A 16,579-nucleotide genomic window follows, 5' to 3' on the forward strand; every position below is an offset into this window, starting at 1 on the left:
CACATAACAAGTAATGGAGCGACATTGGTTCCTTCGACCCATTGATACAGTGAGAAGACTCACCTCAAGCGGCTAAATATTTCAGATAAAAGCTCGGATTGTCGGTCCGGAAAATCCCCGCGCTAAAAACATCAAATAATACCATATAAATAATTGGTCCAAAACCCATAGTTGAAATCCTAGTCCGATTGTCCAATACCCAGGGTGAAAGTCCATTTTACCCTTTCCTCATTTGGCCCAAAATCCGAAGCCCAAACCAATAGCAACAAAAGCCCAATATGGTCCAATTTCCAAATTGGGCCTAAAACCCATCATGTGCCTGATTCCAAGAAAGCCTAATATACTAGCAAATGCAAAAATCAAAAGTCAAATGGCCCAAAAGGCCCAAACCCTAAAAGTACAAAGTATGGCCCAAATCTGTGAACGTCAAGCCAAAAAGCCCACCTGCTGAGTACACGGGGCGTACTCAGCTCGTACGCTTAGCATACTCCTTCCGGGGCCAGTACGCCCAACGTACTCCCCAAATTAACAAACCAGTCCATTAAGCACTTATTCGGTTAAGACCTTAAGCCAAACTCCAAGATCTAATTCTAAAGGGCGACTTAATACGTAAAGTTGGCAACTTTACAACCATGCATGACTTAATGGCACCCAAACATATGCATGGACCAATATCTTTCATAAAGCTTGCATTTTTATAAACAAGGGACCTCCATGGAGCTAAGATCTAACATTCACGTCTTTTGGAGTAGATTAAAAGCTCAACTTTAGCTCAAAAGACCCAAAAATGCATAAACAAGGTCCCAAAACAAGATCTGGCATAATAAACCATCAAGTAGAGAACTTTATACCTCAAATGGCTCGCAAAGATGATGATGAATCTGGATCTCTAAACTTCACACCAATAGATGAATCTTCAATAATCTTCTATCTCTTCAAAATGCACAAAAAGACACTAAGTTCCTTCACAAGAGCTTAAGAACACTAAGGGGTAACTAAGTGTAACATTCATTAAATTCATGAAAATTTTAAACTTTTAAGTAAGTCCAAAAACCATCATTGTGTAAAAATTGTTTCCAAAATAAGTTCAACATCAGAGAAATCCTAGAAATCATGAAATAAAATATGAGGAGGTGTACGATCACGCCTTCGCCTTCCCGCAATCCTCTGAGGTACCTGAAACATAATCCACAACTGTAAGCCCAAAGCTTAGTGAGTTTCCCCCCAAAATACCAACACAACACAAAACCAGAATAATATCATAAACAACATGCATTCGGAGCCTTCAGTCTGACTGGAACGCCCACCGGCCTACAGTTTATCTGGTACGCTCACAGAACCTACAACATGACTGGTACGCCACCTTGGGCCTTCAGCCTATCCGGGACGTTCTCCTGGCCTTCGGCCTGACTGGTACGCCCCACTGGCTTTCAGTCTATCTGGGACGCCCTGGGTCTGTTGGCCTTTAGCACAAAGCAGGACCGCCTCAACCCACCCGCCATCACGCATCAACATATATCATATCAAACACTAGATAGCATGTACATACGGTCATACAGATCTAACAGGTCATTAATCATAACATCATCCTATATACCAGGATACAGATCTAACATATCACTACACATAGCATCATACGATAAACCAAGATAACAATCCAAAGGGTCAGCCTTGGTGCCTTAGTGTCACAACTGGGAAATTTTAAACCCAGCAAAGTCTAAACCCTAACCTGGTACAAGTGAAACCATATTGCAATCTTTGTTGCATTGTATCATCTATAGCCTTTAGGGCATGTTTATAGAGCTAATAACTAAGTGTAGTTTGAAGCCTAAGTTGATTTAAGCTAATATATGTCAACATAAGTCAAAAGATTAAAGTTTAAATCACAAAATAACCCACCACAATAGATTTTTTGGTCATAGGGTTCTAGAACAAGTAGTTTACGGCCCAAAGATTCTAGAAACACATTGATTTCGGTTGTAGAATCAAATAGCAAAGGGTTTTCGATCATATATGACCGAAATCACCCCCTTATGAGACCGAAAACACAAGATTAAGTCCATTAAGGACCGAAAACCCAAAAGCCAAGACCCTTTAAGGCTGAAAACACTTTGCTATATATATATTCATCCGAAAACACTTCTCATTTCTCACATTTCACACCGTAAACACTTCACTTTTTGCTCTCAAGTATCATCCGTAAACCCCATATCTTCAAGAGATTTCTACCCAGCTCTTCTTATTTCCACCAAGAACACCAATAACATTCATCAATATCTTCAAATCTTCAAGCATACACCGAAAAATCCAACCGAGAACCCCCCAAGCACACCGAAAACGCCTAGAACTATTCCAAATAATTCCTAAGGCTTTTGTAAGTATTTCTTACATAACTAAAGTGTTGTCTAATACTTTAATTATTATTTAAACCATTACTTAATTTATTATTAAAATTAATATCTTATTAATTTAAATACGATATCATTTATAAATATTATTAGGATATGACTACTTTCACGTATTCTAATACGATGATCATCGTTAGCACTTCGCGACTCAACCGAGCACACACATTCAATGTGAGTTCATACCCCTACATTTTCACGATTTTTAAATTGTTTTAGGGGGGAATACAAGTAAAACACAAGAAATCTTGTGTTTAAAAATATAAATTGATTATTATGTTTCTTACCATTAATATGCAATTAAAAGTGAAATTTATTAAATTTACAAATATTTACAAAACATGTTAAGATGCAATGGTTTTCACAATACGGAAATAAACATATAAACTATAATAGGTATAGTTTATGAAACATTTGGAAACAAACTTATAAACTATAATAGGTATAGTTTATGGAACATAGATGCTATTTTACAAAGTTACAGGTTATTTACTAAAAGGTTTTCCACTTTACTACTAGTAAATTCGTTAAAGCAATTTGTGAGACATCTTCGCGTACTTACCTAAGTACCGACCAAGTCCTGACTTATAACCAGAGTCTTATGTAGGGAGAGCGAGATATTTGTGTATAGATCTATACGGGACTGACAATCCCACACCTTAACTGTTAGCTACAGTTAGGCCGGTAGGCATGGGGTGACAAATTTCGTTAACATTTCGACGCCTAAAGAACGTCGCGATCAGGCCATCTTAGGTTACAGTATGGTTATAAGAAATCACATGGAGAAAACAACGACACATTTACGTAGTAATATACTTTTTAAACAGTCTCAAGGGGTATTAACTCTGTGATTACTTAGCATATACATTAGGGTTATATATAAAGAATATCTGATAGGCAGTGGAATGTGTGATTTCCGCTTTACTTCATGTTCCTTGTTTGGTTGTGGGCTTAGGGCAGGATCACCCATTCGACTGTCTGTTCGATCTCGATTATATACAACTCGTATGTACTAAGTAATCATAGGGGAGTATTAACATCATATCTAGTTTACAGGGCAAACACATCTTCAACTAGTTCTACTTATGAATAAAACTACGTATCATTAAATTAAATATGGAAAATTATACTTGTACTTTTCGGTCTTGGAACGTTTAAGACTACAAATTGGTTTTATGGAAAATATAGGATTTTTGAGGATAAACATCATTATTTTACAAAACAATACTTTATAGTAGAGTTGGTGGAACTAGGAACATATTTACAAAAGGTTCAACACTTATTTACAAACTAGTATAACATAAAGGATTCTAAATTGTTAATTCTATGGTTCCTTAGTTTATACATCAGAGTTATATATAAATAATATCCGATAGGCAGTGGAATGTGTGGTTTCCGCCTTACTTCCTGTTCCTTGTTTGGTTGTGGGCTTAGGGCAGATCCACACATTCAACTGTCCGTTCGATATTAGTTTATACTCCCTCCGTCTCAAAATTATAGTTTATCTTTCCTTTTTGGTTTGTCCCAAAATAATAGTCCACTTCTAAAAATAAATAACATTTTTACCAAAATACCCCCTCATTATTACTTAACCAACTAAGCATTTAATGGAACATTAAATGCAAAGTAAGGACAAAACTGTAATTTTATTAAATAAAGTTAGTGGTAATTAAGCTTTTCTTAATATGTGTTTTTTGTCTGTGGACAATAATATTGGGACGGAGGGAGTATATAGCTAGTATAAACTAAGTGATCATATAAGGAACTAGTATTGTCATATTTCCTAATTAGAAAATATAGGATTTTCTGGAAGAACTCTCGAACATTTTCAAAGAACAAAGAATATACTTCCTATAATAAAAATGCTTATGAACTCACCAACTTTAATGTTGACACTTTTTCAAACCACTTGTATTCTCAGGAAATTAGCAGACATGTAACCTCACAGGAGTTACGAAGACGGAGCATAGTAGCATCACGTCTTATCTATTGCTATAGTTTTAATGTTAAACTAGCAATGTTTTGAACACAATATAAATACTAGGTTATCAATACAATGGTTGTTGTTACTTTGATTACTATTATACATTTGTTGTGATACTGTACATGACGTCATCCACCCCCGAACGTTTCCGCCGTTCCGGTTTGGGGGTGTGACACTTAGACCCTATTATTAAAGTGAGGAAAACTCACCTCCCAAGTACTGCCGAACTGATCAGGTCTGACTACGAATCTCAACTCCTGACTCAAATGCCTACAACCACTATGTGACCGATTCCATCAAAATCCAGAAATACCCAAAATGCCTTTAGAAGTCAACTTGGTCAACCATGGTCAAAGTCAAAGTCAACGGTTAAGGTCAACAGTCCATGTTGACCCAACTCGTCGAGTGCACCAATGAACTCGTCGAGTTTCTATAGTAATCAGAAGGTAGGGAAAACCCTATCCAACTCACCGAGTTTTCCCCAGCTTAACACATTCAGTTGATTCTTCGATTCCAGGGAGTCTAAGGCTCAGATCTAAACTCAAATGTCGTTCAAAAGGATAAAGTTTCCAACTATATGATTTGGGGCTACTCCAAGTGCTCAAAAACCCCTCCACAAGGCTAGAAAACTCAAGGGCTTAACCATTAATCACAAAGTCCTTGAGATCTGTAAACCCAACCTTTCCAAAAGAGATTCTAGCTTCAAAATCAACCTAAAGGTTTGTGCTTTATAGACATGCATGTCCAATGCATGTCTTGAACCCAAAATGGGTCAAAAGGGGAAAATATGACCTAAACTCCATGCATGGCATCAAGACTTGGCTAAAGACCAAATCCAAACCACTACAAGGTCACATTGACCTGGAGATTCATAAAGTTGCCACCTTTATGAGATCCATCCATTGAAACATCCAAGAATAAGGAGAAAAGGGGAAAAAACTCAAGATCTAGCTACATAAAGGAATAAAAATCGGATCTTGGACACATACAAAGGTCCAGAAGAGTGTCAAACTGAAGATGAGAGCTTTGCTTGCTAGATCCTTGCTTCCTTCTTCTAACTTGTTCTCCTTTTGCTCCAAAAATACCACACTAGTTCACAAAATGAGAGGGAAGGGTGATTAGGTTTACAAGGGTCAATATGGGGGTTTGGAGGCTGATAAAAGATCAACCCTAGGGACTTAAGGAGATTAAATAGGGTGCAAAACCCTAAAATTAGGGTTTCTCATCCAGCCGCCACTACGACGAGTTTCCCTCACTTAACTCGCCGTGTTGGTCCATAAAAATATGCGGCCCAAAACCCTCCAACTCGCCGAGTTGAGGCTATCAACCCGCCGAGTTCCAAAGGAAAACTTGCTTTAAGGAATAAATCTCATACCTGGAAATCAGGATGTTACAACTCTCCCCCACTTGGACTAGGCTTCGTCCTCGAAACCTGCTGCTGTGAACAAATTCAGACATTGCTCCCGTATCTCAACCTCCGGTTCCCAGGTCCACTCAGAGCCCCTTCGCTGCTGCCACTGTACCTTTACCAAAGGTACTTCCTTGTTACGCAACACCTTTACCTTCCTTTCCAGAACAACTACCGGTCTTTCGACGTAGTTCAAGCGCTCATCAACCTGATTATCGCCCAATAATACCACTACACCTCGTCCAATACGCACTTTTGCAGCTGCGAAACATGGAAAGTGCTATGAATCTGGCTAAGCTCTTCAGGAAGATCCAATGTATAAGTGACCTTGCCAACCCTGGAAATAACCCGGAATGACCCAATATATCGGGGGACCCAACTTCCCCCTCCTCCTTAGGCGAATCACACCTTTCTAAGGTGATACCTTCAACAACACCATGTCGCCGATCTGAAACTCCAACTTAGATCTGCGTCGGTTGACATAGCTCTTCTGCCGACTCTGAGCAGTCTGCAATCTCTGCTGATCTACTGGATCATCTCTGTGGTCTGAAGGACCACCTCGGTCCGCCCCAAGACCCTGTGACCAACCTTGCCCCAACAGACTGGGGTACGACACCTCCGCCCATACAAAAGCTCAAAAGGCGGAGCACTAATGCTGGAGTGAAAACTGTTGTTGTAGGAGAACTATGCAAGAGGTAGGTAAGAGTCCCAGCTCCCACCAAAATCAATGACACGGGCTCACAACATATCCTCAAGAGTCTGTATCGTCCGATCACTCTGGCCGTCGGTCTGCGGATGGTAAGTTGTGCTGAAATGCAGCTTCGTGCCGAGTTCCTCATTAAACTTCTGCCAAAAACGGGAGGTGAACCGAACATCACGGTCTGTAAGAATAGAGACCGGGACCCCATGACGAGCAACGATCTCTCGAATATACACATCAGCCAGCTTCTCGGCCGAAGGCTCTCCCGAATTGCAAGAAAATGGGCACTCTTGGTCAATCGATCCACGATGACCCAAATAACATCAAAACCCTTTGCCGTCTTCGGCAACTTGGTGATGAAGTCCATCAAAATCTGCTCCCATTTCCACATAGAAACCTCCAGAGGCTGCAGCTTTCCATGCGGCCTCTGATGCTCGGCCTTGACCATCCTGCAGGTCAAGCACCTCTCAACGTACCAGGCGATCTCCCACTTCATGCACGACCACCAATAACTCAACGTCAGATCCCGATACATCTTGGTGGCCCCTGGATGGATAGAAAAATGAGACTTATGAGCCTCCTCCAACACAATCTGTCTGACCCACCAGACATAGGAACGCATACCCGACCGCAACGGGCCAACAAGCCACGGCTGTCCGGAACAAACCTGGTGATCTCACCCCTGATCCTCTCAATCTTCCAATTCTCTTCCTGAACACCCTCAAACCGAGCCTCCCTAATCATCCCCACAAGCGGAGAATCCACAGATATCCGTCATACATAACACCCCAACAGAAGGTCCAGCCGACTTGCGGCTCAAAGCATCCGCCACCACATTCGCTTTACCCGGATGGTAAATGATCTCGCAGTCATAATCCTTGACTACGTCCAGCCACTTGCGATGCCTCATGTTCAGGTTCGACTGATCTATAATGTGCCACAAACTCTTGTGGTCCGTGTAGATGGTACAACGGACCCCATAAAGATAATGCCTCCAAATCTTGAGGGCAAAAACCACTGCCCCCAACTTCAGGTCATGTGTGGGATACTTCGTCTCATGCGGCTTCAGCTGCCGCGAAGCATAAGCTATCACTCGTCCTCTTTGCATGAGGACTGCTCCCAAGCCAGTGATGGATGCATCACAGAAAACCACAAAATCCTCAATTCTCTCCGGGAGGGTCAAAACTGGGGCCTCGCATAGCCTCTGCCGAAGGGTCTCAAATGTTGACTGCTGCTTGGGGCCCCATCGGAAATCTACCCCCTTCATCGTCAGACGAGTGAGGGGTACTGCAATCTTGGAGAAATCTTGAATAAATCTATGGTAGTACCCTGCCAAACCCAAGAAATTCCTGATATCCGAGGGAGATTTCGGAACCTCCCACTGCATCACCGCCTCAATCTTGGCCGGATCGACCAAAATCCCATCCTGGTTAACAAGGTGTCCAAGGAACTGAACCTCTCGTAACCAGAATTCGCACTTCGAGAACTTAGCATAAATCCATTCTCGCCTTAAAAAATCATGGATGACTTTTTCGTTAATAATATTAAAGTTTAAGGACTATTCGGGATATTTTATTTTTTATATATACTACATTTATTTGAAGAAAACTTATATTGATTTATTAAAAAACTCAAAATAAAGATAATTTTTTTTTATTAAAAAAACACAATAATATGATAATTTATATGTCATTTTTGGATTTTTTTTTGTTTTTATCTTTAATAAATATCATTACTACAATCATAAAGATACCATCTATATCATATATAACTTAAGATGACATTGTTGATTTATCGCAACAAGTGCATTTCTACGCCAAGTATTACTTCATTGTTGAATTTTTAGGTCTTGAATGTAAAATGTTTACCATAAAACTACCACTTACCGAAAATCCTTTCACAATCGAATGAAATCTCAGAAAATAAAGGCTATCATAGGATGTTATTCCTAAATAGAGTTTCGTTACACATACTATGTGGCCTAGAAACGCAATTCTTACGACAAATCAACAAAAGTCTGCTTTTGTGTTCACTAATGCCTTATATTTGACATTTTTTTTTCATTTTAACATTTTGTCAAGTTTTGCACCTACTTAGCCGGTTACCATTGTTAGGTTTTGCAACCTCTTAATCGCTACCAACAAAATCGTCTTCACCACAAAACACTAGTAAGAATGTACAAATCCTGATAAAAGGTTAAGAGTGTGGGTTGAAGATGGTGTTGATGGGGGCTATCATTGTTTTGTGGTGAAGATGATGTTGTTAGTAACAAAGGGTGTTGGTAATAACAGAGTGTGGTGGTGGTGATGTGTAAATATAAGAGATTTTATGGCAATGGTGACCGACCTAGAGAGTGCATAACCTGATAAAAAGTTCTAACGATAATAATTGACAAATATGAGGCATTAGTGAACACAAAAACAAATTTTTGTTGATTTGTCGTAAGAAATGCGTTTCTAGACCACATAGTATGTGTAATGGAGCTCTATTTAAGAATAACAGCTCCTTATAAGCCTTTAAATTATCTTTAAGATTGTAGTAATGATATATGTTAAACAGAATCATAAAAAATTCCAAAAATGACATATAAATGATTATTATTGTGTTTTTTAATAAAAAAATTTATCTTTATTTTGAGTTTTTTAATAAATAAATATAAATTTTCTTCAGATAAATTTAGTATATATAAAAAAAATCTCCAGAAAAATCATTAAATTTTAATCATATTAAAATTTGTTTGGACTTTAACCCTTAAAACCTGTACTAACAGTTAAAAGGTTATTTTACAAGTGTTTATCGGTTTGGATAGTTAAATTCACAAGTAATTTTTTTGTGAACATAGCCAAAATAAATGGATTTTTTTGTAAATTTCCCATAATTAAATGTGATGTTGGTGGACATAAATTTCAAAACTTAAAACCAGGCTTCACCGGGGCTTTTTTGGGCCAGGCCCGGCTTCAATTTGTAGACAATGTTGAATTCAACAAGTCGGTTTTTAAGTCCAATACAGATCAGTTTTGCACTATAGAATTTAAAAGAGAGACCTTCAATTGTTAATTAACCATATAATCTTAATTCACGCATCAGAAACGTTAATTAAAAAACAGGCAAAAAGCAAAAACTATAATTCAGTATCCATTAATAATAATAAATAAATAAATGAATTTATGACAATAATTCTATTTTTTCTTTCTCTCGCTAGTCGCTATGCACTAATATGACTTTTGAGTTTTAATTAAACCAATGTGGAACAAGTGGAGGATGATGGGTCGTATAAGGATGGAAGCAGGTACTTTCTGCCGTTTGTACCATGTGCATTATAACTTGCACCTGTTGTCGAGTCCACCAACAAATCCCCTGCGTACCCAGGATAAGCTCCTTTAGCATACACACCAGGACATGCGGATGCAGCTTCTAACGGTGCACTTGCATCCCCCTGATAATAACCGTTTCCAAATGGGTTGGTGGCTGTAGCAGCCAATAAACCGGCCAAATTAATGACCATTCCGTCGAGACCGACATCGTTGTTGGGTGCCACCAGCGGTGCAGCCTGTGGTCCGTAGATCGGCTGGTGGAATGGCCACGCGCATTGACCCGCACACTGAGTTTCCGAGTTACCAACCCAGATGTACGCAAATTTGTAATTCTTTCCTTTCCCATTGGGAATCTTCGAAGATGATGACGAGGATCCGTGGGTCCCGCATCTGCTGGAGCAAAACCCATCAACTGCCACGTCGGATGCCGTTAACACGACGTTAACAGCGTTCCTTGACTCCCCTTTGGAAGCTAACTGAACCAGATGCTCGTCCGTCAACGACTTTCCAAGAGAATAAGCCGGGTCGGATATTTGTTTACCGAGTCGGAGTGTAAGTGAACGTTGCTTCTTTGATTTCATCTGATATTTCTCGGTGGTCTTCCACCACGTGGCGACGGATGGTTCGATCTGAGATTTTGGAGAAATTCCGGATCCGGAGGAGAGTGAGGTGATGAAATCGGAGACAATGGCTTTCTGCGACGGTTTGAAGTTGCCGTACCAGATGAAATTGACGGAGATATCTCCGGTGAGGAGAGCACCGTTGTGGTATTGCAAAAGGTTAGACGCGTCGCTGACTAACTCAGTGAGTCGTCTACCAGCAGAGGAGACGTGGAAGATGGAGACTACGAAGAGAAATTGAACCAGAAGACGAGCATTCGCCATTTTTGTGAAGGTTTTATGGAGAGGAGGAAGGATTGGAAAGATGGAAAAGGTGAAGTGTGTGTTGAGTGGGTACTGAAAATGGGTATATTTATACAAACAAATTAAACTTATTTTTAAATTGTTTTGTGAAAAAATAGAGTATTTTGCTTAGCAGGCAAGAAGAACCTACAGCTGTAACTGTGTAACTTGTTTTCTTGTTCCCACACGGGGTTTTCTTTATTATGGACGCAAAATAAAAAATATTCACGTCTGTTTTTTAATTCTTTATATGAACTAGAAAAGATTCTCCGTCGGGTCGGACGGTATTGCTTTGTAAAGTAAAGTAGCATGGTGGTTGCCTTTTGTCCGTTAATGTGAGGGTAATTTGGTCTTTTCAGGTAGTAGGGACTGAATTTGTCACCATGGGTAAACCATATGGACCATTTATGTAATTTTGGCGGTGGTGGTGATGGCAGATGGTGGGTGGGTTTATGTTATTGAGTGAGTATTTTCTAATAAATAAAACATTAATTTAAAATCAAAAAGAGAATGTTAAATTTGGTAAACCATAGGGACCAATCGTGTATATTTGTCTAACAATAATAATAATAATGATGAAGGACCATTTCTGACAAAAGACTAAATACTAATAATATGTAATAAAAGGTGAGGGTTATTCAAACCAGAGTGAAAGGGTTGTTTGTGAACAAAAGCATAAAGATGAAGGGTCAATGTTAAAATTTTTCATAACTTTAATATATATATATAATAATGATAAAGTTTCGATTAAATACATATTATTTTTTAATCATAAAAAAATGTTTTGTTATTATTTTTATGCATAGTAACTGTTGTGATCCAAAATATAACGCAAAATAAACTATCTTTTTAAATCATTATTGTATTAAATTTATTTGGCTGATGTCGAGTTGGTAATAGCTAGCACCTAGGAGTATACCGCGTCGCACTTGACTAATACCGATATGGATAAGAAATTAATATAATTTATGGTAACGTAAAAGATGTTTCAAATAATTGTGGGTCTGACATGGATAGGAAAAAAATTGAATTGTTATGGTACGTAAAAGATGTTTTAAATAATTTGTGGGGCGAGTTGGATATAAATGACATGCACTTTAACACTTTAATAAAATGAAAAAGATATTTGTAAATATTATATATTTGCTTGTTGAATTTTCAAAAAAAAATGTCAATACCACTAATAACCCGTAATATTTATATGTAATTAAATTTTTATTGTGTTACATATTTTTTTTTTATTTTCATTACATCATTAAAATATATTTCAATGAGGTAATTTGATCATATTGCATTGTCAACGTCAACTACAAATAAATGAGTAAATTATGTCATATGGTATAATATGTCATTGAAATCCACCACGTTTGGTCTCTTGTCTAGTAACTGTTAATCCATTAATTTTATGTAAACTAGTGAAGAGACCAATGCTTAGAATGTATTTTTAAGATTTGTTGCTATTTTCATTGTCTAGTGCTTACATCACAACATCAAATTTAGTATGATTAAATTCATGAAAAGGACAATATGGGAATTCTGCTCACCAATTGATAAGATCTGAAACTGCTTGTAAAATTTTCGTTTCAATCTCAAGGAATGAGATTCCCTTTCTGTCACAATTCAAGAAAATTCCCAAAATTTTATCAAACTATATTCTGAATGTATACAATCTGCAAGTGGTAAATATTTTCGCTGTTTTGGAAATTTACAAAACACTAACTAATTTCAACATGCCTTTGAGGTTTTGAAGCAGAGGCAAACAGAAAAATCGGAAGTGAAACATTAATGTAAACAAATTTGACTGTTACAAATAGAAAAATTGAACCGATAACTGAAAAAAAAATAACAAAACGGAAGGGGGGCAAGGCATGAGGAGCCTTGCATGATTTGTTTTCTCTGTCTAACCTTATTTTTCAAAGCCTACAAAAAAATCAAATTCAACACATTAAAATTAAAATTAATAAAAGCAGCATACTTATATTATTTACCCATTACAACAATGTACTTGCATCTATTTTTTCTGTATATCAATAACATCTATATAAAATTTGAAGTGTAAGGATTAGTTGAACGACAATCGATTTTGAATCTACCGCACTAATTTTCTCATGTGCAGCCTGTGACAACAACCAAGAAAATAGTATTTATCAGGTGGAATTATACACAAAACTGAACATCTTCTAAACCTCTTGACATAACAATGTACTTACAAACAATTCACATTAAATTATGAACAAAGTTCGCCTAATGAAACTCAAAAATTGTCATTGTCCTACAAAGAAACCAAAAGGTCATTAATTATGTTTTGAATGTATATAAAATTAAATAAATCAAATTATACTTAAGAAATCATGAATAGAAATCTTTGCTCTTTTTTCCCTAAAACTGCTTTGGGAAAAGTAGTATGTCCATTCTGCTTGTATTAAATATTAAACGGGTTAAAAGCAGGAAATAGCAATGCACTTCAAATACGAAACAACTTTCATTCATGTAATAAGGAGGAAAAATGGAAGTACAATGCTATAATTTAAAATTTTCAAAGTACAATACAAAAACAGCCGAAACTACAATGTTTAAACATCCGAAGAATATGCTTTTATTATGTAAACAACTCCAATCAAATTACATTTATTTTTTTATAATTTATTAGCAAAAAAACTTGCAATGATTTTTTCATTATGGTTGTGGTGGGATATGGTTCCGAAAATGGGAAGGACTATTGGCTTGTTAGGAACTCATGGGGGATAATTAAACAATTCTCTAATAGTCAATCGTAGTGACCCAAACAATAACGTTTAGGAAATGTGGAACAAAAATGTATATAATATTATCCAAGATATATAGTGGAATATCAAATGGCAACTGCTTTGTAGATAGAAAGGACAAATTTGGATAGAAGTTTTGATCCTTCATTTGGGAAACATATGTAAATTCATCACAGCAACATATGCAAACCAGGTTTGTAAAAATACCAAATTTGCACATGTCTGAAAGAAATTGTAAACATTCAAAGTTCCTGAACATCTAGAAATCAGTTGGAACCAACTCCATTTCCTTCTTTAAAAAATCCATCAAATTCAATCGAATGAAATGGAATAATGCAAATACATCACAGAAACATATGCAAACCTTATAAACATACCAGGAAACATCTGAAAGTGTTGAATTACTCCAAAAGAAACTAACTTGTAACACCCATAAAATTCGAGCCAATTTAAAACTTTTTAAATCATTTGAAACCATAAAATTATTACAATTTGTTTTCAAAATAGTTTACACATCAGAGTTCCCAGAAATCATAATCATCAATCGAGGAAGTGTACGGTCACGCCTTCGCCTACCCGCGACCATCCGCTGAACCTGAAACAATAAACTGAAACTGTAAGCCCGAAAGCTTAGTGAGTTACCCCCAAAATATCCATACCACAACAATACACATATAATCATAAACAACGTACCATGGGTCCAGTCAACCATCAGGTTGGAATACCCCAGCCCCTCAACAATCCGGTTGGAATGCCAACATACTATGGGTCCAATCATCCTCGGGATGGAATACCCCAGGCGCACAACCAACAGGTTGGAATGCCCACATACTACGAGTCCAATCATCCTCGGGATGGAATACTCACGGCCCACAACCTACAGGTTGGAATGCCCACATATTATGAGTCCAATCATACTCGGGATGGAATACTCACGGCCCACAACCTACAGGTTGGAATGCCCACATACTACGAGTCCAATCATCCTCGAGATGGAATACTCACGGCTCACAACCTACAGGTTGGAATGCCCACATACTACGAGTCCAATCATCCTCGGGATGGAATACTTACGGCCCACAACCTACAGGTTGGAATGCCCACATACTACGAGTCCAATCATCCTCGGGATGGAATACTCACGGCCCACAACCTACAGGTTGGAATGCCCAGGTCTTTTGGCCTCCGCACAAAGCAGATAAACCTCAACCGCTAAACGAACATGTGCACATATAACAGATAATCACATAACAGTCTATAGACAATACTTGATCTAACAGATCATACCACATAGCACATAATACCATCCTATCTACCAGGACGCCGATCTAACAGATCATACCACATATCATATAATATTATCCTACCCTCTAGGATACCGATCTAACAGATCATACAACATTCCATATAATATTATCCTACCCTCTAGGATACCGGTCTAACAGGCCATACCACATACCATATAATATTATCCTAGCCTCTATGATACCGTTCTAACAGATCATACTAGCATAACATAACCAGATAACAATCCAAAGGGCCGGCCTTGGTGCCTTAGACCCTTGAGTATAGTGAGGATAACTCACCTTGCAATGCCGGACTGAACCACGAAATCATGCTCCCGAAACACTGCCCCAAACTCCAACACCTATAACCATCAATGATCCAATTCATAAATACCCGCTTACCAATTATCCTCAAAAGTCAAAACGATCAACCCTTGGTCAAAGTGAAAGTCAACTATCAAGGTCAACAGTCCATGTTGACCTCAACTCGTCGAGTACCCTCAGCTACTCGCCGAGTTCCTTGCATAACTTGCCAACTCAGTGAGTCACCATGCCACTCGCCGAGCCCAAGGCAATCCTCATCGGACTCGCCAAGTTGTTCATCCAACCCGTCGAGTTCATGACTATCTTCATATGACTCGCCGAGTCCCTTTAGTCCTTCATCCGTACAGATGCTTTTTAAGCCATGCTAAGGCTCCATACTGCAGATCCAACTTCCCAAGGCATGCTTATCATGTAAAGTTGCAAACTTTACGTGCATGCAAGGCTCTAATGACTCATAATGCCAAAATCAAGCTTGAAATGGGGTTTTACACTTAAGGAGGGGTTCATACTTGCCTAAGCTGCTAGCTTTATGGACTTACAAATCAAAGAGAGTTCAGATCTGAAGTTACAACTTCAGATCTGAGCTCATACCCAAGAATAGCTTCATAACCAAGCCAAGAAGCCCTAAACTTCATCCAAAGAGATCTAGAAAGGAATGAGTCCAAGATCATGAATTGATACCTCAAATGAAGCTAGTTGAGATAGACTTCAGACCCACAAACGTTCTTGCCTCCAACTTCTTGATCTTCAAGCTTCTTGCATCAAGGTCTTCCTTCCAAGCTTGAAATTTACACTAATATGGAGCACACACACGAATTAGGGTTTCTGGACTCTCAAGAGGTTGCAAAGGACTAAGGGAGGCTAATGATCCCTTAAATAGGGTGCGAAACCCCGGAAATTAGGGTTTCACCCTCCATCTCCAACTCGTCGAGTCACTCTTTCGACTCGGCGAGTTGGTCACTTAAACACGTGGCCCAAACCCGCTGCTACTCGACGAGTCAGGCAACCAACTCGTCGAGTAGATCTTGAATTCATGAGAATTTATAACCATAAATTGGTATTCGAGAATCGGGGCGTTACATAACTAAAAGGTTATTGGAATGGTAATTGAAAGAAAACGAAAAAAACATAAACAACTTTATGAAAATTAATGGTTAAAGGGTAACCTTAGAATAAAGCTTTCGTTTACCCACAAAATGTCAAAAATATTGAATATTCAATAACTTCAGTGTTTCGTCCTTATCAGACTCTTTATCTGCAAAAAAAAAGGAACGTTGAAAGCATGTCGCACATTTTGCAGGAAAACGACATTATGTGACAATTCATAAAGTTGAAAATACTCACAATTAGATGTGCAAGAAGCTTTCCTAGCAATGCAGATAGAGATAGGTCAAATGCAAGATCCTAAAATATAAAACATTTACAAATCTTAATGAAATAATTAAAAAACATTTTGAAATTATGATAATCGAAATGAAATATAACGAAGTA

The 16,579-nt window shown here is 38.1% G+C and overlaps 1 protein-coding gene across 1 annotated transcript; it reads right to left on the minus strand.

The window, feature by feature from the left end:
• Positions 1-9,610: 9,610 nt before the first annotated feature.
• LOC145132218 (protein PHOSPHATE-INDUCED 1-like) lies at positions 9,611-10,768 on the minus strand. The gene has a single exon (XM_079066925.1). It carries the CDS (start codon positions 10,693-10,695, stop codon positions 9,733-9,735), a length of 963 nt encoding a protein of 320 aa, XP_078923051.1. The 5' UTR covers positions 10,696-10,768; the 3' UTR covers positions 9,611-9,732.
• Positions 10,769-16,579: the final 5,811 nt, after the last annotated feature.

The sequence above is a fragment of the Lactuca virosa genome, chromosome 1 (assembly GCF_052849685.1).
Source record: "Lactuca virosa cultivar CGN04683 chromosome 1, Lactuca_virosa_CGN04683_v6, whole genome shotgun sequence".
Lineage (NCBI taxonomy): Eukaryota > Viridiplantae > Streptophyta > Magnoliopsida > Asterales > Asteraceae > Lactuca > Lactuca virosa.

Coding starts and splice junctions, on each gene's coding strand:
- LOC145132218 (XM_079066925.1), bottom strand. CDS start 10,695: ATGGCGAATGCTCGTCTTCTGGTTCAATTTCTCTTCGTAGTCTCCATC.